Genomic DNA, 26,850 nt, shown 5'->3' with positions numbered 1-26,850 from the left:
TGGACTGAAGACCTCCCTGCTCCTCAGGTGCATCATCTTTGTGTCCTCTTTGGTTTCCATCTGATCAGTCATAATCTTGTTAGGAGTAAGAGAGTGTAAAGTTCCTAAGTTACAGGGCTTGCAGCTTGGCTAGATATTTTGTTATACTTTGTGGACTTCTTGAAGTGAGAAGCTCTCATAGAGAAAAAGAAGACATATCAGTGCCCTTCAGCTGCAGCAACACTTTGTTCTCATTGCAGCAAAGAAGAGACGTTTTAAGGCATGGGCAAATATGAAATTTCCCTGGGCCCCTACCTTCCAAGGGACTCCTGAGAAAGAGAACATTTTGTTTAATTCACTTTTATATATTTATCTTTCTCAACCTTCATCACATGATTCAAATGTGTTTCCCATCATGGGGCTTGAATTATCAGAAAATGGGTAATACAATTCTAACGTGTTGCATACAGGGGCCCCAAAATATATATTTTTGCCCTGGACCCTCAAAATATTTTTGCCCCCGAACCCTAAAATCCTTAAGACAAGACTGCAGCAAAGGACAATTTAGAGTAGTGCTTGACCTGCCTTAGCTTCTCAGCCCCATCCGCCTGATCCAGGCTCCCACCCGGCAGTGCACTAAGGGGGCCCTCAAAAGCCCCCCTCATGTATTCTCCTGAGCTTCTGCAACCCCCACTGTCCACTCCCCTTTTCTTCTCCTAACTGTAAGTGGATGGGTTGCTGGAGGTGGGCACAGAGACTTCCTGTCAAATTATGTATTGCTTAGGGTACATCATGCAGCATGAAATTCTGCCTTCCAGCAGACCAGATGGTGTTATTTTACTTCATGGCAAGTCAGAACACTTTACCTTGTTTTGTTGATGCAAAGTTTCTGACTTCACATGCATTTTCATTTGTTTATTTGTGCTTTGGATCTTATTTATATTTTTAACTTGTTCAACCTGCAGAAAGTATGCTCCTTCCTTTCAAACAGGATGCATTATATTAAAAAAAATAATGAATATGATGAATGGAGGGATGACTTACCTCATTCTAACAAGGAAGTTTCTCTCCTTTTTTAGGATGAAAAGAACCAGATGATGACGACTAACGTGTGGGTGAAGCAGGTGAGTCCGCTCAATGTTCTCGTCGCGATTGCCTGGCTACATCCCTGGCTGAGGAACCCTGCCTTGCTCCTTGTGTAACCAAAAACTTCTTTTGTTGTCTGTCTTTTGTGTCTGTCTTTCTGCTTTCTTCCCCGGAGGGCTCAGGAGTGGAACGACTACAAGCTGCGCTGGGACCCCCTTGAATATGAGAATGTGACGTCGATCCGGATCCCCTCGGAGTTGATCTGGAGGCCGGACATCGTTCTGTATAACAAGTGAGTTGGGGCAGCACAGCAGTGGGGGGGAAGTGGTGGTGGACAAGATGGCTTCTGTTGCACGTGTAATGACCAGTGCTACATCTGAACCTTGCCTCGTGGGCAATGTGGGTGCTGGGACCTGCCCAGTTGCCCAGTCTGATCATGATAGCAACACTTTACTTCATGGTGTTGCCTGGCCCATTACATGGCAGTGCCCCAAAGCACAGGATACCATCATTAAATTGCATGCATCCTCTTCGGTATGCAACGTTTACAACAATTTTTTTACAACGCACTACCTTTACAACGCAGGTATTACCACGCATACCATTACAACGCATTGCGCTTGGGGGCGCTCTAGGGTAAGTAATAAGTTTAATTTTCTATCCAACACCTTCCCTAGTGTCCACGGGGACTGGAGTTGGAATAGAAAATTATACTTACCACTATCCAGCACCTCTAAGCGCTATGCGTTGTAACGGTATTCGTTGTAAATACCGCGTTGTAAAGGTATGCGTGGTAAAAGTATGCGTTGTAACGTCATACATCCATCTTCTTCAAGTCAGTGGCTTATAATTATTCAGCAGCTCGCTTGTAATGGGGACTTTCTTGCGTTGTACACATTATGAAGTCAAATTCGTTTTGGCACTTGCTTGCATTTTGGATGCTTGTAAATTTGATGGATTCAATAGCTGTGAAAGCTTGTCACGTCATTTATCACTGCCTTCATCTTACATTGCCCACCTGTGCAAGCGTTTTGCATTGCTCACTAGTGCAAACCTGTCACTGTGCAAGCTCCTCACACCGCCGTCGGCGAACCATCAGTGTAAAATGACCATATTGCAAATTACCATAATCATCTCAGTGTCCCTCAGATCAAGCTCCTCACACTGCCCACCACTTCTACGTTATGTAATGTTGATTTGTATAGCGCACTAATCACCAGAGAGGGTATCCCGGCACTTGGGCAGGTGTGTAGGCATGTGATCAACCAGGTGCTTATACAAAGAGCCAGGTATTCAGCTTCTTGTGGAACTCAATCAGGGAGGAAGAGACTGATGTGATGAGGGAGGTCGGTCCATGCCGTTGGTTTAACACCTTGAACGCTATGGGGATTTTTCTCCTGTGCTGGGATTCTACAGATACCACTATTCATGACGAGCTAGGCTCGTCATCAGCGTAGCAGGAGGCTACTGCATGACGAGCCCAGCTCGTCATGAGCGTCGAAGGGGTTAATGTAGGAGAATGAGCGACCTCCAGCTTTGCTTTTGCAGATGCAGGGAATGTGTGCGAGTGAGAATGAGGCACAGTGTAGGTGTTGGTGGGTTGGCAAAAGTGTATGCAACTATTCAGATATTCTGGTCCTGTGCTGTGTAGGGCTTTGTATGTGTGCTTGAGAAGTTTGAATTGGCTGTGCTTGTGGAGCTTTATGGGGTGTGGTATGGTGTGGATGTGGCATGGAAGGTTACATATGAGTCTTGTAGTGGTGTTCTGGATGGTTTGGAGTCTGTGTAGCAGTTGGTCTGGCTTCTCATACTGCTGGCTGTGCCAGCTTCTCCCTCTGCTCACCTACAACAGATTCCTACACTGCCCACCAGTGCCAACTTCTCACACTGCTCACAAGTGACAGATTCTTACTCTGCCCACTAGTGCCAGTGTCAGACACTGCCTATCAGCTGAAGATCCCACACTGCCTCATAGAGCTAGCCTCTCAAAGTGCCCACCAGGGGTAGATTATTGCACTGACCAGCAGTACCAGCTTTGTACAGTGCCCAGCAGTGCAGTAAAGGCTACTAACACTGCTTACTGCTAGCAGCTCCGGCCATCAGCAAGAAGGAAATTTAGGGGCATATTATCAAGGGGGTTTATCTCCGCTTTTTTGGCTTTAAAAGCCAAGAAAGCGGAGATAAAATTATCTCCCTATTACCTAGCTGCCGCTAACACCAGTTAGCGACAGCTAGTAGGAGATAGCGACCATCTTGGGCCCCGCTTTGCATGTCAGTGAAATTTATCACTAATGACATGCAAAGTGGGCATGCCAAGATGTTAGCGACTGGAAACAGTCGCTAACATCACTATCTCCTATTACCAACTTTTGGAGATATTCGCGCTAAGCGCGAATATCTCCAAAAGCTAACACCTGCCCTGAGCAGTTCTTAGCCATGTTATCCAATGGGAGGTTGATAACATGGCTAAGAGCATTAGCTCGGCAATGCGTGAATATCGCTGACTTTTCAGTGATATTCATGCATTTCGGCCGATTTTTGTCGCTTAGGAGATAAACCTTGATAATAGCATGGTTCCTAAGCGATAAAAATCGCCGCAGCTCGGTGATAAAAATATCGCCGCTAAACCAACATAGCGATAATTATCGCTAGTTGTTGGTAATATGCCCCAAAGACTCTTGCAGTCTAGAAACATTGAGCTTTCTTCTAATCCTATACTTGTTGTGCTGTATTTATAGAAAAAAGTGAGACGACAAGGTCATCCCCCAGAATATTAGGAGTAGAATACCACCATACACAAATATGATGCCCTCTCCAAAAAAGTTGGTTGAGATTTCCAATCCATTGCCCACAAGGTAACCTGGCACACACAGCATGGGGCTACATTGGCCATCATCGCTACCAAATATTGTGTTAGAAGTGAAAATTGTGTTGTAGCCGCTATCAGAGGTAGAACAGGCTTGGACGGGGTTATGTAGCAGAAAGAAAAATAAAGCAGATAAAGAAAAAGATAAATTCATACAGGAAGTTGCCCCTGGCAGGCCAGTAGGGCTGGGGATGAGTTTGCCACTATAACACGCTTTGTCTAATCTTGTGGTATAGACCCATAGTGGCCTTTCTGAGGCAATGTTTCTATGGGAATTTCTCAGATTTTTTTTTAGAACTAATCTACCTCTGCTGGGGTGAAGAGAGGTAAAATAAATAGTTTTCCCAAAAAGTAAAAACTAAGCAATATAAAAGGATTTTAAAAAAATGAACTGGAGCTCAGAAACACTAGGGGGCTGGATGTCTAAAGTTAAGAAACCCCACATTAACTATTTTTGACTTTCCAAGTAAGGTCTCTGTTTTGGAACATAGGCATACATTAATCACTGCATAAAATGTAGACCTGGGCTGTGAACTCTGCTCTGTTTGCTGAGTTTTCTGCACTCAGCGGAGTAAGTATAGTTCCCAAAAACCTTGTGGAGCAGAGTTTTTTTCCTCGCTCTTGCTCGCCAGCATTAAGTTGGCAAGCGCGAGTGCGGAAAATCCAATGCTAGATCACCTCCCAGTGAGATTTCTCAACGCAGGCGGTCATGGATTGTCACAACCGCTCACGTTAGGAAACCTTCCTTTCGTGTTGAGGAACCTGCCTCTCGAGTAGAGCATCTACTCAAATGACAAACAAGCATTTGCAATGCAATAGGTCTCGCATTAGGAAAGTTTGAGCTATTGGCATTGTAAATGACAATATTTTTGTATGTGTTGGTTTTGAAAATGGATACATTAATAGCATTGTTATTTACAATCCCAATAGCTTAAACTTTTGCAAATGTGACACCTATTGCATTTGTAATGCAATATGTGTTGTGTTGAGAGTGGGAGAGCGGGACAGTGGGAGAGTGGGTGGGAGAGTCAGTGAGTGGGTGGGTGGGAGAGTCAGTGAGTGGGTGGGAGAGTGAGTGGGTGGGTGGGAGGGAGAGTCAGTGAGTGGGTGGGAGAGTGAGTGGGAGAGTCAGTGAGTGGGTGGGAGAGTCAGTGAGTGGGTGGGAGAGTGAGTGGGTGGGAGAGTCAGTGAGTGGGTGGGAGAGTCAGTGAGTAGGTGGGAGAGTCAGTGAGTGAGTGGGAGAGTCAGTGAGTGGGTGGGAGAGTCAGTGAGTGGGTGGGAGAGTCAGTGAGTGGGTGGGAGAGTCAGTGAGTGGGTGGGAGAGTCAGTGAGTGGGAGGGAGAGTCAGTGAGTTGTAGGGCTGGATTACATTCCATGGCTTCCAATTAAAATTACCATCGGACAATGAATCCAGCAAATAAGGACTTTGGCTAAACAGCTCCCCCATTACCTGTTAAGACATTTTTCATCAAGTATCACTTGGACGCTCATGGACTGTGTGCTTGTGGCAGCTGTATGGGGCATTTGTTATTAGCATGCATAAGCTACTGCTGAAGGTCTTCGAGCAGTTTCCGGTTTTGCTTTATTATGCCTGAACATTAGTATGCAAACTACTAAAGATATTTCAATGTGATTCTCTCGAGGCTCGTTAGTCCCTTATCACATCCCCAAATTCTCCTACAGACTTTACAGACTTTAACTTAGAGATTACTCTCCAGGTTAAGAGGGAAAAAAAAACTAAACATACACGGCGTTCCTGGCGATCAGAATCACGGCAGTAATGGTAACTGCTTTTGCTACTCGAAATGCGAGCCTTAGCGATTTTATTTAGGAGTGGCTATAATTAAACATAATGCATTTTATTTTTCTTGACTGCTGTACTGACCTGTGAACAAAAGAAACTAATTCTGACTGCCAGAAGAGAGCATCATAGTTGCATCCCAGAATCATGCAAGGTCAATAGCCACTGCACAGTATGCCTTTTACAGTAAAATAACAAGGAAGTGTCAGCACAGAAAAGCGGGCGAATAAAATAAAACACAACTTTTACACATATCGAAGTCCTATGTGCTGACGCGGTGCCCAGGGTGATGTGTCTACAGACAGGAAAGGGTTAAAACGCAAACTCACCGCAGCAGCCCGGCTTCAACAGGAAGCCAGGCAACCTTTGTTGGGACGGGGGCGGGGCCGGACACGCGACCGGAGCTTCCCAGGAGGCAGGCTGCAGTGGCTGGCGCATGGCTCCGGTGCAGAGAGAGGAGAGCCCTGCGTGCAGCCGGCGTCCGCCCGGGAAGCCAAGGAGCGGAGTGCCGGTGTCCCTGTGCCCGTTGACGTCGGAAGAGTCCTGCGGAGTAGAAGTCCCGGTGAGTGGGGCTGCAGCGTGTGTATGTGTGTGTGTACGCGCGCGCGCCTGTGTGTGCGTGCGTGCATGCAGAGGGGTGGGGGCTGGATGTGTCCGGTGAGTGGGGCTCCGTGCTTGCGTGTCTGTGTGTATGCAGAGGGGTGGGTGGGGGGCGGCAGCGTGTGTGTGTGAGCGCCCGCCTGTGTGTATGCGTGCATGCAGAGGGGTGGGGGCTGGCTGTGAGTTACTCTGCGCAAGCGCGGCTCAGACGCGCGCTCCCGCGGTCAAAACTGAGACTGCAAAAGCGCGCGTCTGAGTCGTGTCCACTCTCCTGAATACGGGTCACATTAGGTCTGTAGCAGACACTCTCAATGCTCACGCATTGAGAGTACGTCTGCTCGACCTAAAAAGAAGTAGCGGCCTTTTGCTCTGCACATGGTGGTGTTCGCGCTAATTTTCCAGCACGGTACAAATACCCGCTGCAAAAAATCGGGCAAACGGAGTGACCTAACGCAATCTGCTGCTTGCAGAACTCTGCGTAATGCGGCAGAGTTTTTCAGTCACTTCACGGAATTTCGCAAACTCTGCCCTGGCCTTATAAAATTACGTTTGTCTTATGACTGCAAATTGTAAGCACATGTATATAAAGTTGTTGCATGTGAAGTGTCAGATGTTCAGTGAGTCCATACATTGATAACTCATGCCACTGTCTTGTGTGCTATACTTTACTTTCAATAGAAAACAATGTAAGTTAAATGTAAATGTAGAGGTACTTGTATAGCGCACGACTACCCGGAGGCGTCTCGGCACTTGTATGAATACCGCTGAGGAACCCTTCCTGGCCTTTCCCTGTGAAGTGTCCACTCATGGGCACCCCCAAGGTGAAGCCAGGCATCCTAGCGTTGTTGGGGCTATTGTCGAGATTAAGCAAGCTATTGCCCAGAGTGGGACCCATGATTTGAATAGGCACCAAGGCGGGAATTAACAGGTCCGAGGAAATTGAGCCCAACACCCGCCGAGGCGGGAATTGAATCCTGGTCCCGGGCCAGACTTCTGCATCAAGGTCTGCCGCTCTAACCATTGAGCCACACTTCTCCACAAAAGGAAAGGACTAACTGTCCTGAAGTGACCAGGATCCCCATGTCGAGTTGCTAGGTCTCAAGTGATTGCAGGGCAAGATGTTTCCAGCCTGGCATTTCTTTTCACAAATCCTTAACTTACCCTGCCGGGGCTTTAAGTGGGCCGGGTCCCACCAGGTCTGAGAACCAGCATTTTTTTAAAGGGGGCCTCGAAACAGGTCTCTTTTGGGCTCTGTTTTATGCCTGCTGTCACTGCAGTCCGTTTTTTTTCCGGACTGCAAACGGACTGCAGTGACAGCAGGCACATCCATGTGCAAGGTGCTTACACTGCTCACTTCTCACAAGTGGAGGTTACGGCATGACCTCATGCCAGGTGAGCATTGTAGGGGAAGGGAAATCCTTTAAAGAGAGTCATTTTCTCTCTGGATTTCCCTTCTCTTTTTGAATATCGGGAGCAGCAACACTGTCCTGGTGTCACCAGGGCTCTAAGTGGAAGCTTTTTCAATATTATATACAACAAGCCATATTTGCTGATTATTTATCTAATGCAACTAACAACTATTGACAAAGCCAATAGTCCTGACTTGTATGTATGATGTTACTTGTATCATATATCAAGATGCAATGACAGAAACAACAAAATACATGTCGGGCAGAACACTATGCTAGCACAGAGGGCCTCATTTATGAGAAATGACGCATTTCTGCGTGAAAGCAGTGATGCGTCACTTTTAATTGCGCCCTCTTTGCAACATGATTGATGCATCATATTTATAATATGACGCATCATGTCGCAAGGAGTTACAGATACGTCGGTATTTCTGACGTATCTCTAGGCGCAAAAGTGATGCATTGCTGGAGTGTGTCACAAAAGTGACGCAACTCCAGCAATGTGCACTTTCACATGGGCAAGTCCCATGTTGTTAGTGCCTGCGTTAGTCTTATGCCTGCCATGAGGCAGGCGTAAGATTTTGACGCATTAGCGGCCAAGAAATGGCGCAGTGAAATCTTATAGATTTCACTGCGTCACTTCCATGACCCTTTCTTGCATCAAAACACCCCCCTTGCATACATTATACCTGGCGCAGGTATAATGTGGCGCAGGGGTTTACAAAGTGACGCATCTACCTAGATGCGTCACTTTGTAAATATGGCGCAACAAGGCACATTTTTTATGCCACTGGTGCGTCACAAAAAGTGACGCACCGGCGGCGTAAAAGTGATGCACAGGCTCATAAATTAGGCCCAGTGTTTTTAGTTTAGGTGTTTTTAAGCCACTCCCTTAAATACATTGGCCACGCCCCCTTTTTTCTTTCATTTATATCAGTTGATTATGGGATTTTCAGACTCCTGAGCTTTAAAGGAAAAACTCGCATTTTCATACCACTGGATTCTTTTCAAGTGATGGACGGGATCGAGTGGATCAAACTTTGACTCTTTGGATTTAGGAGTCACAGGTCTGTCCCCCCCCCAAGTCCCTGGAAAGTCCTGGATTTTAATAAATGAAAGGTTGTTAGAGGAGAGTAGCCCAGAATTGACCCCTTACCACCGTGAAGATCAAAGAATCGAAGAATCGAAGTTTGCTGTCCAATTGTAATCTCCATGAAAATTGGAGACTGTGACTGTGAAATCCTTTCGGTGTTGTCCGAAATTAATTAATGTTAGTTAAATGGTCCCTCGTCCTTTCTTTGAGAAACAATAAGGGTTTCTAACTAAGCTTACCAGATGGCTCAATAACATCAGGAAAACATTTGACGGTTGTGGGTTTCCTTTAAAAAACTGATGCTTTCTGGGACTTGAGGTTATTGTCCATTGTAAGAGAACCAATTGTACTAACACACCAAAAAACAATGATTTAGGAGAAGAATGCAATGGGCGGGAATATTTGCAGTCTGGTAAAATTGAGCTTTCTTCGAACCATATAATTATTCTGCATTTCTAGAAAAAGAAAGATTACAAGCAGTAGGGCTTTTCATCTTCTACCAGAATTATAGGTATTTTCTTATCCCCCTGCAATATATATTCACTGAAAAAAACAAACGTTGCACGGACATTATATTTAGAAAATAGAATTTAAAAAAGCGTAGAAATTCACTGAATAAAGCAAAGGTTACATGGACGTTATAGTGAAATTCAGCCGTTATAGATAGTGAGCTAGCTATAACTCGCACTTACGCAATGCACTGCTTATGACCTTACATATTACATCACTCATGACATGGTTAGTGTCATCATTCATGGCATCTCAAATGACATCTCTGATGACATCATCCAGTGACTGTGAGTGTTTTTAAAACATTTATGAGCGTTAAATATATATATATATATATACCAAGGTGGATTGGAGAATCAGTGTGCGTAAGAGTGCCTGTTTGGAGGATTCAGGGGGTGCTCGACTGACTGTATTAGTGAGTGATTATCTGTCTCAGTGTATGTATGTGTGAGTGACTGGTTCTGTGAATGTCTGTATCAGTCTATCAATTGGTGTCTAAGTGGCTGTATGGGTGTGTGAGTGGGTATGTGCGTTTCAGTATGGGTGAGTGATTCATTCTCTGACTACCTCTATGGGTGTCAGAGTGTCTGTGTGGGTGGGTGATGGGTTGTGTGACTGCCAGTATGAATGAATGAGTGGGTGAGATATTGGCTGTATGAGTTAGTGAGTGAATGTGTGAGGGTCTGTATGGGCGAGTGAGTGTGTGTATGGCTGTGTCGATGGGTGAGTGCATGTGTCAGTGGTATATGGATGAGTACCTGAGTAACTGGGTATGTGAGAGGCAGTATAGGTGAGTGATAGGGTATGTGAGTTACTGTATGGGTGAGTAAGTGAATGTGAGAGTGGCTGTATGGGTGAGTGTGTGCTTGTGTCAGTGACTGTATAGGTGAGTGAGTGAGTGTATGTGTAACTGTATGGTGAGTAAGTATGATCAACTGTATGGGTGAGTGGGTAGGTGTGTGAGTAGCTCTCTGGGTGACTGACTCAGTGTGTGAGTGGATATATGAGTGTATGAGTGGATATGTCAGTGGCTGTATTAGTGAGTGAGTGGGCTGTATGGGTGAGTTAGTGGATGTGTGTGTTGATCTATAAATCAGTAAGTGACTGTGAAGTACTGGTATGGGTGTTTGAATGGGTTTGAGAATTGTAGTGTGGAAGTTAGAGTGGGTGTATGAAAGGTTATATGGGTTTGAGTGGGTGCATCGGAGGTTCTGTGGATGATAACATTAGTAATGTCATTAGTGATGTAACTTGAGATGTCATCAGTGATGTGACTGACCATGTCATGAGTGATGTAATATGTGCAGTCATAAGCAGTGCATTGCAGGGGTGTGAGTTATAATTAGCTTGCTAACTATAACAGCTGAATTTCACTGGCTTTGTACAAGTGAAACCTGAGCCTAACTATAATGTCCCTGTCACCTTTGTTTTTTCAGTGAATTTCCAAGGCGCTTCAAATGCTAATTTCTATCTACAATATCCCTGTAACCTTTGTTTTTTTTCAGTGTATTTCTGTATTTTTTTAATTCTAATTCCTAACTATAAAGTCCCTGTAATCTGTGTGTTTTTCAGTGCTTCTCTATGGTTTTTTAAGTAGTAGTTGTGTTTGCAGAGTGGTGGAGAAAGGGGGCAGGGCCTCAAAAGACCTCTTAGCAATCCCGGTGTGTGGGACTTACTGGAGTTAACAGGAGGGGAAGTTTTTCCCCAAGGTGGTCTTAGGGGCAAGCTACCCCTCCTATTACCCCCAGTAAGTCCCACACAGCAGGATTGGTGAGAGGTTGTCAGAGACCATGCCCCCTTTCTCCATCACTTTACAAACACTTCTCCTTGTGCACTACTGGCTAGGGAAAGACGTCCACTGTAGTTATGAGGCTCTCAGGAGTAAAGTGGAATTCATTCCCTAACCAGTTGTGCGCTAGGAGGTGTGTTTGCAGAGTGGGGGAGAAAGGGGGTGTGGCCTCTAACCACCTCTCAGCAATCCCACTGTGTGAGACTTCCTAGGGGTAACAGAAGGTCTTGTTGGCCCCAGGATACCCTCAGCAGCCAAGGGTACTACAATGTCCAACCAGCAGTGAACCAGGAGGCACAATTGCAGAGTGGTGCAGAAAGGGGTCGGGCCTCTGGCTTTATGCTGGTAGGTTCTTCTTTTTTCTTTTTTTAAATTATAAATAGGTTTTCCTGTTCTCAGTTTCTATTTTTGGTACATTTTGGTGGGGTTGTTTTCAGTGTTTTCATATGATTTCAATACCTTATAAAAACAGTGCTTATCAGTGGTTACACATTTTCGCACAATGTAAAACAACAGAAACTGTGATTTTTCAGTGTTTTTGGAAAGTTTTTCTTTTATTATTGCTTGCTTTCTGCAGTGATAGTGCCTGGTATATAGACAGTGTACGTACAGTGTATATGAGGTCCAAATACATTTTTGCAAATCAAACTTATTGTAGTACACAATACTTCTTCAGTGAGTCTTTGGTCATGTGCTCTCGCCCTTTCCTTCCCATGCAAACTTTTTTCTGTGAAAAGGCTCTCTCAACATTGGCACTTGAGATAGGCAACGCCAAAACAGCCAGTACACAATTTGCTAACTCTGGCCACAGACATAGCTTTCCATACCAATACTGGTGCACTTGAAGATCGCGATTCTCTGGGCAGGTCTACAACATTTGCGTTGAACTGGGCGTTTATGCCCTCAGAGTTATTGAAGGAGTCACAAATTAAGCAGCACTTTTGAAACTACAGAGAAAATTACCCTTTACGGAAGGGATCTTGAGCTTGTACAAAGTACCACAGTGAGGTTTCATTTACTTCAAATACGCTGGTTGGTGAAGGGACATTTCTATGCAAAATTGCAAGCCATTTCTTATACATTGTAAAATAAAAGTTCCTGAATTGCTCTCCAACATTACTTTGCTTACGAAGTGGCAAGCACTCTAACATGGAACATACATCCAGCCATTTTACCAATCAGTGAAAGAATCAAACACAGCCAAAATATCAACTATGATTTTGATATTCCCTGATTCTATACCTTTTATAAAATAATTAAACAAGACCTAAAACATTCTTCTAAACCCTGCATCTTCAGACCAAAGACCACAACACTGTAAAAATCAAAAGAAAGAAGAAACAATATTTTAGTGGCATCCCTGAACAACGAAACTCAAGCAGAATAATGTTAGCCCTGTCTTTCTTGCTGCTAGCTTGTATAACAAAGTTACATTGTATTGGCCCCTTCAGGAAGGAAAATAAATGACTCTTTTACTCTCCTTTTCCTTTGTTTGAATGGCATTTAGTTTGTGGTTGTGCAGGTGTTTTTTTAGTGTTTATATGTTTACACTGGTGAGGGCTATTTCCCTTTCGGTGGGGTTTTATCAGTTATTATAGGTTTAAACCTAAAACCGGACAGCCGAATTATAAAGGAAGGGGGGCCTGTGCCCCTCCTTTCCTGGGCAGATTTTGGCCCTGGGATACCCATCTCCTCGGGCCAGGTATTTTTACAATGGGGAAGGGGCCACTCTGCTTCCCTCCCTGTGCCATTTATGGTTCCAGGGACCCCATCCTCAAGGGTCCGGCTTTTTCTTTTTAATTGTTTTCTTTTTTTTTTATAAAGGAAGGGGGCTGCGTGGCCCCTCTTCCCAGGGCTGATTTTTGTCCCAGGGATCCCATCCCCGGGGCTTGTCCTTTTTTTAGCATTATTTATTTTAACATGACCGGGCCCCCCTAGCACAATTTTGGCCTTGGGACCCAATCCCCCAGGGCCTGGTCTCTATACTGGATGCCCTGACCTCATACAGTATACAAAACATTTTTCATTACCAAGACATCCTGGTTATTGTTCAATTTTATAAATGTTGGGTGCTTAATTTGTTTTTGACATAACAGACGGTCATCACTGTAGCGGAAAGATCATGTTGTCGTCACCAGAGGTTAGTCCGGAAGTTTGCAATGGCACTCCCCATGATTGGTCGATGCTGCAAGCGAATGGTCAATGACGGAAGTTTGCGTTGGCGGGCTGAGTGAACAACAAGGTTTTGGCACCAACAGGCTGTTCATGGTCACGAAGAACACATTAATTTCAATTCAGCTCCACTGAAGCAACACCAAGGGTCTAGGACCTGAGGGGGACCACCTGGATTCAGGGGCTTTCTCCAGTGAGGTCTGGGTGCTGATTCAGGTGGTTGGGAGCCCATTATGTCCCTCTGGCTTTGAACAGGAGACAACCACACTAGCTTTTCGATTCACTCTCATAGTCCTGGGTGTAGGTGAAATCCCTCTGACTCAAGCAGGAGGGAAGCACTAGGAGCAGAGCAGCTGTGAGCAATCCAGCAAGGCAGAAGCCCAACAAGGCAGTATTCCAGCAGGGCAGCAGTCCAGCAGAGTGGCAGTACTTTCAGCAGCACCGCAGCCCTTCTTCTTGGCAGAGTCTCCACTGGTCCAGAAGTGCACTGAAGAGTTGATGTTTGAGGTTCAATATTTTTGCCTGCTCCCTCCTTTGAAGGAGTAGAAGCTTCTAGAGGTTTACCTTTGACGTGCACAGTCTTCTTATCTTCCCTACCCTGGCTCCAGACCAAGAGGGGGTAGACAGCACTTTGTGTGGAGACAGGACACAACCTATTCAGGTGTAAGTAGGGCTGTGCCCACCTCCGCCCAACCCTCCTAACGGTGATGACCCATCCAGGATCACCTACGCCGTCAACTATGTGTGGCTGTCTAGGAGGAATACACAAACCCCAACTGCCAACTACATCCAGTCATGTGACCCAACCTCACTAAATGGCTAAGGCAGGTAAATGCCAACTTTCTAAAAGCGCCATTTTCAAAATTGCAGTTCGAAATCCAACTTTACCAGAACATAGGATTTTTCATAACAATTGCAAAGACACCAAACATGAACTGGTCTCCTGGTCCCATTTTGAAATTACAGCTTATTAAATGTAATAAGGTAATTCTAAACTGTCCACCACAGTCACCTCTTGATCCAATCCAATTTGTAGGAATTGAACCAGGCACGGCTGGTGCAGGTAAGAGTGGTGGTGTGGGGTGGGAGAAGTCGACATACAATGGGAAAGGAAAAATAAAATGAATACATTAATTAAGCCATGTACCTAGCGCTTGCAAGGTAATTGGTTTTATTTATTGAGTTATTTATTTTATTTTCCCTATCCTGTTGTATGTCAACTTCCCCTTGCCCCGCCCCCCCCCAACCGCCTCACTGCTCTTACCAGCACCGGCCGCTCCTGAAATCCTGAATCAATAAAGGCTTTTGCAGTACTATTACTAATTGGCTGTTTTGTACTTTACCAGCATTCCACCTCCTACCAGGTTCAGAGCAGTTCAAACCATATTAAAAATCCAGGAACAAACAAACAGGAGTAGAACAAAAAACAAACCACAACAGCAGGCTGTTTCCATCTATGCAGCCAGGATCTGGAGCAACATCCCGCCCCAACGCTGCTCCAATTTAGGAAAGAGTTGAAGACTCTCTTTAAAGAACACTACATCACAAAGCATTAATCATTGTCAGCCCAGCTTCCGATCATATTACTCATTGATTCTATGCTTGTCTTTGATGATGCACTGCGCTCTGCTGCCTTTTGGCTAGGTTTGCAATATAGATGGCAACCCACATAAAATGGTGCATTTGAGGTGTGTCAGTGAGCCGCAGTGTTTGAACTCTGAGGTGCTCATGATTCATAAAAATGCTTAAATTTTAACAAAGGAGGGATGGAGAGGGAATAGTGGATTCTGTCTCCCCTAGCAACTATCATAAACAAAAAAGGAATCCACTAGGTGGACGGCGGTTGTTACCACAATGGTGGGGAGCAACCAGTGTTGTTAAAATACCCCTCACACACCAACAGGCCCCTTGGTGTCATGCTTCATCATCGGGGTCTTCGCAAACCTCTACGGAATGCGGCGTGCTACGACTTCACGACTACGCAGGAGCACTTTATGAGTGAACTATGTGTTTGGTGTGTGTGAGGGTACCAAGATGTGAGTGGTGAGGTGAAAGTGAGGGATTAAAAAATACCTGGCACGTGAGTGCTGAAAAATTTTTTTATTTAGTCTCCGGCTGGTATTGTTAAAAAGAGTGCTAGAGTGGTTGTGGTTTACTAATTAGGGTAACCCAACCAAGTTAGTGCGTCGACATGTTTCGGAGTAATGGAACTCCTTCTTCAGGACGGGAATATGCACTACTTATCCCCACCTTACTCACATGTGTGTAGATTTTAAAAATGTGCTCTACAAAAATAGATATGGTGAATAATGTACCTATCTATGTTGGATGTACGGTCCGTTGCGCCCAGTTGGCGGTTCAGGATACTTATTAAGAGAGGTCCAATGGCCTCATGAGCCACAGCGTGTTGGGGGGGTCCGTTCTACCCGATATGGCAACGGTTTTACACAGGGCTGTCTGGCTTGTTCCCCCTCCACGCGGCTCCGACGTGGAGGGGGAACAAGCCAGACAGCCAGACGCGCAACGGACCGTACATCCAACATAGATAGGTACATTATTCACCATATCTATTTTTGTAGAGCACATTTTTAAAATCTACACACATGTGAGTAAGGTGGGGATAAGTAGTGCATATTCCCGTCCTGAAGAAGGAGTTCCATTACTCCGAAACATGTCGACGCACTAACTTGGTTGGGTTACCCTAATTAGTAAACCACAACCACTCTAGCACTCTTTTTAACAATACCAGCCGGAGACTAAATAAAAAAAATTTTCAGCACTCACGTGCCAGGTATTTTTTAATCCCTCACTTTCACCTCACCACTCACATCTTGGTACCCTCACACACACCAAACACATAGTTCACTCATAAAGTGCTCCTGCGTAGTCGTGAAGTCGTAGCACGCCGCATTCCGTAGAGGTTTGCGAAGACCCCGATGATGAAGCATGACACCAAGGGGCCTGTTGGTGTGTGAGGGGTATTTTAACAACACTGGTTGCTCCCCACCATTGTGGTAACAACCGCCGTCCACCTAGTGGATTCCCTTTTTTGTTTATGATCATAAAAAGGCTTGCCCGGTGAGACCTTTAGGAAAGACAGGTGAATCCAAGAGGTAGATCAAGACATTGGCTTGTTCGGAAGGGGGAATCTGCTAATGGAGAGCAAATGGCTTAGAGATTTGAAAAAATATGGTTAGGAAATCTCAGTTCAGACCCATGTTTAGTTTTGTTTTCTTTGCAAACTTTCTGTATGTAATTGTTGATTTGGGGTATTGTTGTTAGATAACTGTGGTTAAATATCTTAATAATATTGCTGTAATTTTCTCTCTTTGGCAGTTTATGTGAAGACAATATCAATGAAATTATTATCATTTTGTAAGGGATGGAGACAAAACTGTACACTGCTGAAAAAGCACTGATTTGTGGCATTACTAGTTGAGCCAAGCCAGCCAGGTGTTCTCAAGAATTACCTTTTCACAGAGAGAATTTCTCTTTGCTGCAGTAGAGCATTCCTCTGTATCCTGTTGTGAGAGCAATTGCAAACTCCAGCTGCCAACGAGTGAGTCACCCGCTCAGAGTTCCCCACTGCTCCTCTTTATCAATAGCAACAGATGGGCATGCAAACAAGCTCAGTACGTTGGCACAAAGGCAAAGGGAGGCCAGCGATGGATGATTCTGTTTGTGTAGGGTAACAAAATAAAAACGTGATGGATGGGAGGCTTGAATTACACCCTGCCAGTGGTAATTTATGGTGTCTCACTTAAAAAAAATAAAGGTGATGGGTAGAGTGCTAGCTCGGCATCATGTTACTCTTGGCAATAGCTCACTTAATCTCCCCAATGGCCACTAGCGCCTGGATACCCGTAGGGGTGATAACTCGCGCTTTACAAATCTGGAACTATTATTATTATTATTATTATGCTCTTCAACTGGAAGGTACCCATGGCAATAATAAAGTGCATTAGGGTTTTGTCTACTATGCAACTGCAGAGGCAAACAATATGCAAACACACCTTGGTCCTGCTTCGATAGGAATAGTCAAGCTTGAACCAACTGGCTACGTCCTCTAGAGACAAAAACACAAGTACCCCTAGAATAGTTTCTGTCTTTTGAGGAGTTTCTAGTTGGAGAACATGAGTATACAGTGCATCAACTGTAGTGCCTGAAGGGTTTGATTCCTCATTGAGGGCTCTATCGAGGGATCGGCTCTCCAAAAAGATTGATCAGGAGTACTCTGGGAACATAAGTTCTGGACAGGTCAGCACTAGGCTGGTTATCCCCTTTAGGTAGTTTTCCCTTAGATTCCTGGGTCCCAAGTCATTGCTGTAACCTGTGGGAATGTCTGGAGATGAGGCTTGGGGGATCACCACTGGTAGGGCGTAAGATTAATGCAAATCCTTGACTGCGGATGGGGCCTGCATTATATCATCCAAAGCCATCCAAAAACTTCAATCAATTCCATATCATGATCGAGATTGAATCCTGTGTATCCAAGCTCGCACTGTAGGTAATTGCTCATGAACAACTGGGTGACTGTCGTATTGGATATCTCCACCTCTAAAATGAATTAATGTATGAACCTTACTATGCAAGTTTGTTGAATTATTATCTAACGGTAGTTCTGAGGATGGTCTCAATTATTAATTAACCGAGGTACCAACACATCAACGTGTTTCCAATACTTGCCATCACGAAATCATACACTGAATTGACTTCTTCTGTGCATTTTTAACATTGGATTACTCATTACAATGGATTCTATTTCAGCAAAAGTGGGCAAGAATTCACCTGATCCCTTCTCTGAAAACTGTTTTTAAAGACCTTCTTAGGTTCATCTGAATGCTGTATAGTAGGAAATATAAACCCTCCATCATCTACTGCACAGCTTTCCAAACTGTGTGTCCTGACACAGTACTGTGTCGCCTGCAAGTGGTGGGTGTGTCGCAGGATGACACCACCGGTATTAAGGGCACTTAGCAGTTGCTAATTAAGAGGCATTCCTTTGAAAGAGTGTCTCCGAGTCTGCCGCAGCAGTGTGGACTCCTTGACACTCTGCTCTATGGGTGCCGACGATTCACAACAAAGCCCCATTAACATGTAAATGGTCTTTTACAGACCTGCGAAGTACTCGGGTGCATAGGTTCACAAGCATAAAGCATGTGAGTTAAGGAGCAGTCAGATGAGAGGACTTTAGATTGGGTGAGGGGGTGGATTAAGGATTAGTATGATATTGAAAATATTTCCTTGAAAATGTGAGGGCAGCCTGTGTGTTCTGGATATTGAGTTGTCCAGTAAGAGTAGAAGAATAGTGTGGTCTGTTACGATCCAAGATGAAGTCACCAAACACAATATGGGGCGGATGAGTGGGGGCTGTTATAAAGTTGGAATCCAGGTCCTTGAGGAAGGTGCCATGTCAGTGGTGAAGCACTAAAATATGAATTTGGCTGGGGTGTTTATTTACATAGAAATGTGCTTGAGGGATGCTTGTTGGGTCTCAGAAGAGAGTGGGGAGTGAACCAGTTTTGAAGAGGAGAATTTGGAGTCGAAGTAGTCTATGATATAGATATGTGCCTTGTAAGCTGGGATGAGGTGACAGAGGGTGACAGGCAGAGGGAGGGAGACAGAGGGAGATAGAGGGAGGAAGACAGAGAGAGGGGGAGACAGAGAGAGGGAGACAGAGAGAGGGAGACAGAGAGGGAGAGAGGGAGGGAGGCGGTGGGACAGAGACAGCGGGACGGAGACAGAGGGATGGAGACAGAGGGGAGGATACAGAGGAAAGCAGAGAGGGAGACAGGGAGAGAGGGAGACAGAGGGAGACAGAGGGAGGGAGACAGACAGAGGGTGAAGGGCGACAGATGGATGGAGACAGAGGGAGGGAGACAGATAGAGGGAGATAGATAGAGGGAGACAGATAGAGGGAGACAGAGGGAGGGAGACAGGGAGAGGGAGACAAAGGGAGGGAGACAGAGGGAGGGAGGAGAGAGGGAGGGAGACAGAGAGAGGAAGGGAGACAGAGAGCGGTAGAGAGAGAGAGAGACAGAGACAGACAGAGTGAGTGAGACAGAGGGAGGGAGAGGGAGAGAGGGAGAGGGAGGGAGAGAGAGAGAGGGAGAGAGATAGAGAGAGGGAGGGAGACAGCGAGAGAGGGAGGGAGACAGGGACAGAAAGAGATAGAGACAGACAGAGACAGGGACAGACAGAGATAAATAGAGGCAGAGACAGGGGCAGACAGACAGAGGCAGAGTCAGACAGAGACGGAGAAGGAGACAGAGAGAGGGAGACAGGAACAGACAGAGACAGGGACAGACGGACAGAGACAGGGACAGACAGACAGATAGAGGTGGAGACAGGGACAGGGACAGGCAGACTGAGACAGAGAGGGAGAGGGAGACATAGAGGGAGAGGGAGACAGAGGGAGAGAGAGAGAGGGAGACCGAGGGTGACAGAGGGAGGGAGAGGGAGGGAGACAGAAAGAGAGGGAGACAGAGAGGGAGGGAGACAGAGGGAGGGAGACAGAGGGTGGGAGGCAGAGGGAGACAGTCAGGGAGAGACAGAGGAAAGGAGAGGGAGACAGACAGAGGGAGGGAGACAGATAGAGGGAGGCAGAGAGGGAGACAAGACAGAGGGAGGGAGACAGAGGGAGGGAGACGGAGAGAGGGAGAGGTAGGGAGACAGAGGAACAGAGACAGAGGGAGGGAGACAGAGGGACGGAAACAGAGGGAGACAGAGAGCGGGAGACAGAGAGTGGGAGACAGACAGAGGGTGAAGGGCGACAGATGGATGGAGACAGAGGGAGGGAGACAGACAGAGGGAGGGAGACAGAGAGAGGAAGGGAGACAGAGAGCGGGAGAGAGAGAGAGAGAGAGACGGAGACAGACAGAGTGAGTGAGACAGAGGGAGGGAGAGGGAGAGAGGGAGAGGGAGGGAGAGAGAGAGAGGGAGAGAGATAGAGAGAGGGAGGGAGACAGCGAGAGAGGGAGGGAGACAGGGACAGAAAGAGATAGAGACAGACAGAGACAGGGACAGACAGAGATAAATAGAGGCAGAGACAGGGGCAGACAGACAGAGGCAGAGTCAGACAGAGACGGAGAAGGAGACAGAGAGAGGGAGACAGGAACAGACAGAGACAGGGACAGACGGACAGAGACAGGGACAGACAGACAGATAGAGGTGGAGACAGGGACAGGCAGACTGAGACAGAGAGGGAGAGGGAGACATAGAGGGAGAGGGAGACAGAGGGAGAGAGAGAGAGGGAGACCGAGGGTGACAGAGGGAGGGAGAGGGAGGGAGACAGAAAGAGAGGGAGACAGAGAGGGAGGGAGACAGAGGGTGGGAGGCAGAGGGAGACAGTCAGGGAGAGACAGAGGAAAGGAGAGGGAGACAGACAAAGGGAGGGAGACAGATAGAGGGAGGCAGAGAGGGAGACAAGACAGAGGGAGGGAGACAGAGAGAGACAGACATAGAGAGGGAGAGGTAGGGAGACAGAGGAACAGAGACAGAGGGAGTGAGACAGAGGGACGGAAACAGAGGGAGACAGAGAGCGGGAGACAGAGAGTGGGAGACAGAGAGCGGGAGACAGAGATCGACGGACAGAGGGAGGGAGACAGACAGAGGGAGGAGGGCGACAGAGGGAGGGAGACAGAGGGAGTGAGACAGACAGAGAGAGACAGAAGGAGGTAGACAGAGGGAGACAGACGGAGACAGACAGAGGGAGACAGAGGGAAGGAGACAGAGGGAGTCAGAGGGAGGGAGACAGAGAGAGGAAAAAAGTTAGAGAGAGAGAGAAAGAGGGAGACAGATAGAGTGAGTGAGAACCCCCCGAACTCCCCTTAGGTGTTTCGGGCTCGCTACGCTACGCTCGCTCGCTACACTGCCTTACTGTGTCCCAAATTGATGCATCTCCAAAAAGTGTGTCCCCAACATGATAAGTTTGGAAAGCTGTGATCAACTGGGTTGGAAGTAGGTCATGTAATTTAACTGATTAATGTAATTTGTGGAAAAAAGTCAACCATTTTATTTTATATATAAGCCTCTGGATATATTTTTCTTTTTTAATTAAACTAACACTCAATGTTAACAAGACATGATTGAGTTTTGTTATGAATGGCTAATTCTGTTTAAAAAAAAATAAACTTTCTGTGAAGGTTGCTTGTTGAACGATCACCTTGGTTGTGTTTTTGTTGTTGCTGTATACTCAGACCCAAGCTCCCAAGGTTCCCCTGTACTTGGATATACCAACAAGGCCTTTGATTTCATGTGACAAACTTCCCTTTGGGGTTAGAGTGAGCATATCTTGCAACTAGCTGTAATTTTTAAGTTTAGATTTATACTTCCCTAATTTTTCAGAAAAAACTTTTTGATCAGGGCTTTCAAATTCCATATTTTCTAACCTGGCTGAATATATATATGATGCAAAAATTCATTGAACATTACGGCCCTTATTAAGATTTGGCAGTCCTTCAGTGGACGGTGCAAAGCACCTTCTTCTGTAGGACCGCCAAAGCTGAGGTGCTGCTGCCTGCTGGATTAGGACTTCATTTCTTGTCTGGTGGGCGGTCCTGCCGCCGTCTGACAGCAGCAGTCTTTTAGGCTCATAGAGGAGCCTAACATGCAGACCATCGCTGTCAGAGCACCAACTGCACCTTACTGCACGGTGTCGCATACATGCCACACAATGCATGAACTGGGGGTGCTAATCCAAAGGGGCACTACATGCACCCCCAGGCGCAGAGGAGGCAAGGGGTCCGTTTATGACCCACTTAGTTGCCTCTCTGCCACCCTTTTCATGGCAGACTCACCGCCATGAAAAGGGCGACGGAGAGGCAATTCTAAATGTGCTCAGCGGTACCGCTGGGGGCAATGCCATCGTATTTCAGCCTCTGACCACTACAAGACTGCTGTGGGATCCTGCATCCCCGGCGGTCGCGGAGGTTCTATGGTGTTCCGGCCACCACACATGTAATACTGTGGGCAGGCCTACATGGTGGGGGTGGTTGGACCGCTACCGAGAGTATGGCTGTCGTATGGACCACCATACTCGTAATAAGGGCCTAACAAAGTATCTTCCAATCTAAGAATATAGTCACCAAAAATAGTTTGAGAAGGCATATTCACAACCTGATCCTATCAAGGGACATCAGAACAACATATGATTCAAATTTGCACCCCAAGTAGAACATTTCTGCCAGTTATCATTCTCAGCGTGTCCCAATTTGTCGAGGTCAATGGGCACTTGATAAATCATCCAAAGTATTTTCTACTGTATTTAGGTCAATGTTTAATCATGATAAATCTTCACAATTCCAGACCTAAGATTTTTCCATAGGTTTAAATAATTGTCAGTTGCAGTCTCCAAGCTCCAGTCATTGTCAATATCACCAGTAAACTAACAATGCTTACTTGATTCGCTATGTGTTTATTAGTGTGTGCGAAATTCACGTAATTTACTTTTCCGTAATTACTTGAAAATTGGGCAAGAGTAAGCAAAGTTACACATGAGTATGTGAAAAGCAAATCTGTCAATTTGTACTACATTGCAGTGCAAAATGCATCCTCGCTTCACTTTTTAATGCAAGGACACATTTAAACAAAAGCATTGAGGACAACAGCCACTCATGTCTAGTTGTTTCCATCCATTCAAGGTACATTTTTACTGCAAATGGCACATTTACCGTACATTTTTAAAGTGAATAGCATAACACTACGCAATGTTGCAAAAGGACTACTTTCAGGAATTTTGCATGACATACATATTGTGAATTTCCCATAATTTCATTATTTACATCTCTGTAATGTAATCTTTTGATGATGCCTAGTGTTCATAGAAAAGGAAGGCTTACTTCCCAGAGCTGCTCTTTTAGCTATCCTATTTAGAAAGGCAATACATTACAGAATCAAGCAATCTTAATAACCAATTAGCTAGTAGTGCTTTTTATAGAACAGGCTCCACAAACTGTTCAAAGGCTTCAAGCTTTACAATGTTGTCATCATTAAATACCTGCAATATTGAGTTGATATCCTTTTTGCATCTTCAGATCCAACACTTTAATTTACAAATGCATCCCAACTCATTGAGGTGAATTAAGGTTTATGGGCCACAGCTACAAGTGAATAGCAGAAAATCATGCATCTTTGCTCTGTCCTGAGCAACCTTTAGGGCACATTCACCCTAATATTGACATTATATTGCAATACGTTTCTTTTAAATATTTTAGAATCTGCATCCTAGTAGCTTTACATTAGCTTAGTATCTAAAGGTAGATCCTCTCTTTGCAAAAATGAAGGACTTTGAAAGTTAGAAAAATTCCAACTTGGAGTTTTTGGGATGAGTAAGGGGTTGAAAAATGGGGAGTCTACTCCACCTTCTTTATATCTTTAAATACCACCCCACAAAAATTCTTCTTTATGATCTTATCAACTATATAAGTATTATACATCTTATAAGTGCATAATACAATCACTGATCCGTATTTCTGAAGAATCCAACATGGAAAAATAACATAGTTATATGTGTCTTATTATGTTAAGAAATCCTCTTATTTTTCCTTAGTATAACGTCCATGTAGGCTCTCAAAAGTAAAAGGATTGGTATAGTTATTGTTTTAGGCCGACCTGCTTGAAACATCTGCTAAAATAGTGTAATAGGTTGGTATCCCCCAAAACCATAAGAGATGTGGTTAGCAATGTGGTGATTATGAGAAGTTTATACCTTCATTTATCTGCCCATTCTTAATTATAAAATAATCTTCAGATAAGATACGATTGAAAATTCCTTGTTACCAAATGATAGGATTAAGGAATTTCTATGAAATTTGGATGAGAGGTTACATAAGCATCAAGTGGAGATCTCCTTAAGGAAACAACTAACATTTAAGAGAGACTCTATAATCTGTGAAAGGGGCCACCATGTACACTTTAGAAAAAAAATATGACTGCTTGAATAAGGACAGATAGTTTGTATAGGAGCATATTAATCAAGCCAGTACACCCAGTTTATCAAAGTGGTTTCTGAAATAAATGGGAGTTAAATCTGAAAGTGTGTGGAAACAGACAAATTATTTTTTAGAACAAATGAATATTTTCTTTGCAAATCAAATCATTACAAAAGAAAGAGAAAAACAAGGAGTGGAAGGAGGGTGAGGAATGAACATATAATGAAACCCACCTCGCACAGTGAAAACATAAATAAAGGAATCATTGAGGATGCAGTGCCGTTAAAGAAACTTATCTCTTGACTAGGGAATTGATATAGATGAACATGAGGAACTAAACATTGCTTGGGTATTGTGGCCTAGTACTGAAATCGATCTCTTTAATTTGAAAGTTAATCTGATTCCCTTTACTCATAAGTTCTGACACTACAAGTATTTTGTAAATAAAGATAAGTAGGATTCCACTGTTACCACTGTATTATGTAAACCACCTTCAACGTGGAGTGTGAGAGATGTGATCAATTTAATTTCTATGAAACAATTAGTAAATTATGTGAATGATGAAATTTAAAGAGAGGATTTTATTGCTTGGAGTATTGATTACCATAATGTTCTCACTAAAACTAAACTAACCAATAAAATAAAAAATTAAACAACCTTTACCAATAAAATCAGCTTGACAATTAAATCAACAATATAAAAAGCACACTCATTTTATCAACTAAGAACCTAAAAAATGACAAACGCTGCAAGACAAGGAAGCTCTGCTGGATTACCTGACCAAACCCCTAAAGAAGAAATATATACATCTCAACAACTACCTAACCAAGTAAGTAAAAGTTATTATTTAAACTAAAGCTTACTTGTAAATAAAATTAAAGATGTAAAATTGCAAATAATTAACAAAACTATCTCCAAATTCTGTTCTATGTACATGTACTTCCTAAAAGAAAACACTACAACTTCAAATAGTATTAACCTGCCAAAATTAAACACCTATCTGAAACCAGAAAAATATATAACAAAGTAAGTATATATTAACTATTAAAAAATATAAACTCACCCCAATAGCAAGTAAAAACAAACTTAATGACCTTAACCTCAAACTAGCATTAAATAAACATTTAAAATAAAACTTGGGTTTTTTCCTTCTTTCAAAAGAAAAGAAAGCACCTGCTCTACTTTACAACACCCCAATAGAAAAGCTACAAAATAAGGTGAAACATTAAAAAGATCATACATGTAAGTATAACAATATAGAAGTTGTTGCATAGTTTTATATATAAATAACAAATGAACAAACTTAAAATAATTGTATTTATTTATACAACGACACTACTTTGATATACAGTGACAGAGAAAGCTAAATATATAACATCCCAGAAAGGAAAGCAGTTACTAAGTCACATGCACTAAACCTACACCCAAGAAAGTACATTCGCAGAAAATGTGAATTGAAAATGTACATAATATTATTCTAATGCATGCTATAGGAGGACTGCTACAAAAGATGACATTGTAATTAATGTAAGGGAACACACAGAACCGCCAATTGTGACAGAAATATTTAAGTAAGAGAGGTATTGCAGGATATAGGAGTGGCAAGCAGTACCTCCCAGGAGCCCACAACCAAAATCTTAAAAGATATACAGTCTAAAGTCCCAGAAAACATCACAGGCCAACAATCACCTATACCCACTTTAAAATGTGTAATGGAATAAACTGAAAAACCACCTGCAATGCTCCTCCTGCCCCTGGAAGATACCAAGACATAGAAATACCTGAACATTTAAAAATGGCACACATTGATGAACCTTACCTTTTACATGACAACCTAAATAATTAATCCTAACATTCTCTCAGCAGATGACTTCCTAAAACTGAGCCGCTGTCAAACCTGGATGATGGACTGGCCTTCAAAATGTGTACCAAACCATTCATTCAGACATACATAATACATAGTGTATTTCAAAACACAAATATCCCTTTAATTTATGCCCTACCACCAAAGAAACAAAGCAGCACTCACTTCAAACTCTTAAACCATATTAAAGATAAAACAAATAACTACTACCCAAAAAAATATTCATAAACTTTGAACAAGCCATGATTCAAACAATTAATTATTTTTACCATAACATAGCCATACAAGGCAGTTAATACTATTTCAATCACAGCATATAGAGACACCTCAAAAAATCTCCACGAAGTGTAGAATATGCTACAAACAGCAAATTTGATTTTGAAATTAAAAAAAAGGATAGCACTAGCCTATGTCCCTGTCACAGAGGTAGCTAATAACTTCAATTTTCTTACAGAAAGTCCTTTCTACCAACAAAACAAAGACAAACCAAGCCCTCTAATGGAATATTTTGAAGACAATTGGATTGGCAGACTGCATCGCTTCTGACATAAACGCCACCCAAATTCCACATAGCATGGTTGAATGTCTATGACAGCACCTTGGCATGTAGCCAATACAACCAACGTAGTGGAGGGATGGCACAAAGCCTTCCAGTCCATACTAGGCAAACTCCAACCTGCACTCTATAAATATATAGAAACATTACAAAAGGAGCAACGGGACCAACTGCTATGAATGGAGCAATCTGAA

The 26,850-nt window shown here is 44.0% G+C and overlaps 1 protein-coding gene across 1 annotated transcript in view; it reads left to right on the top strand.

Moving 5' to 3' along the window:
• CHRNA4 (cholinergic receptor nicotinic alpha 4 subunit) overlaps nucleotides 1-26,850 on the top strand; it is a 218,063-nt gene that overhangs the window by 64,126 nt on the left and 127,087 nt on the right. Inside the window, exons 2-3 of the mRNA XM_078651639.1 lie at nucleotides 1,059-1,103; nucleotides 1,248-1,357. Of these exons, the coding sequence (XP_078507765.1) occupies nucleotides 1,059-1,103; nucleotides 1,248-1,357 (155 nt within the window). The remainder of the gene's footprint in view (nucleotides 1-1,058; nucleotides 1,104-1,247; nucleotides 1,358-26,850) is intronic.

Source organism: Lissotriton helveticus, chromosome 7, assembly GCF_964261635.1.
Source record: "Lissotriton helveticus chromosome 7, aLisHel1.1, whole genome shotgun sequence".
Taxonomy (NCBI): domain Eukaryota; kingdom Metazoa; phylum Chordata; class Amphibia; order Caudata; family Salamandridae; genus Lissotriton; species Lissotriton helveticus.
This window is presented reverse-complemented; position numbering and strand designations above follow the sequence as displayed.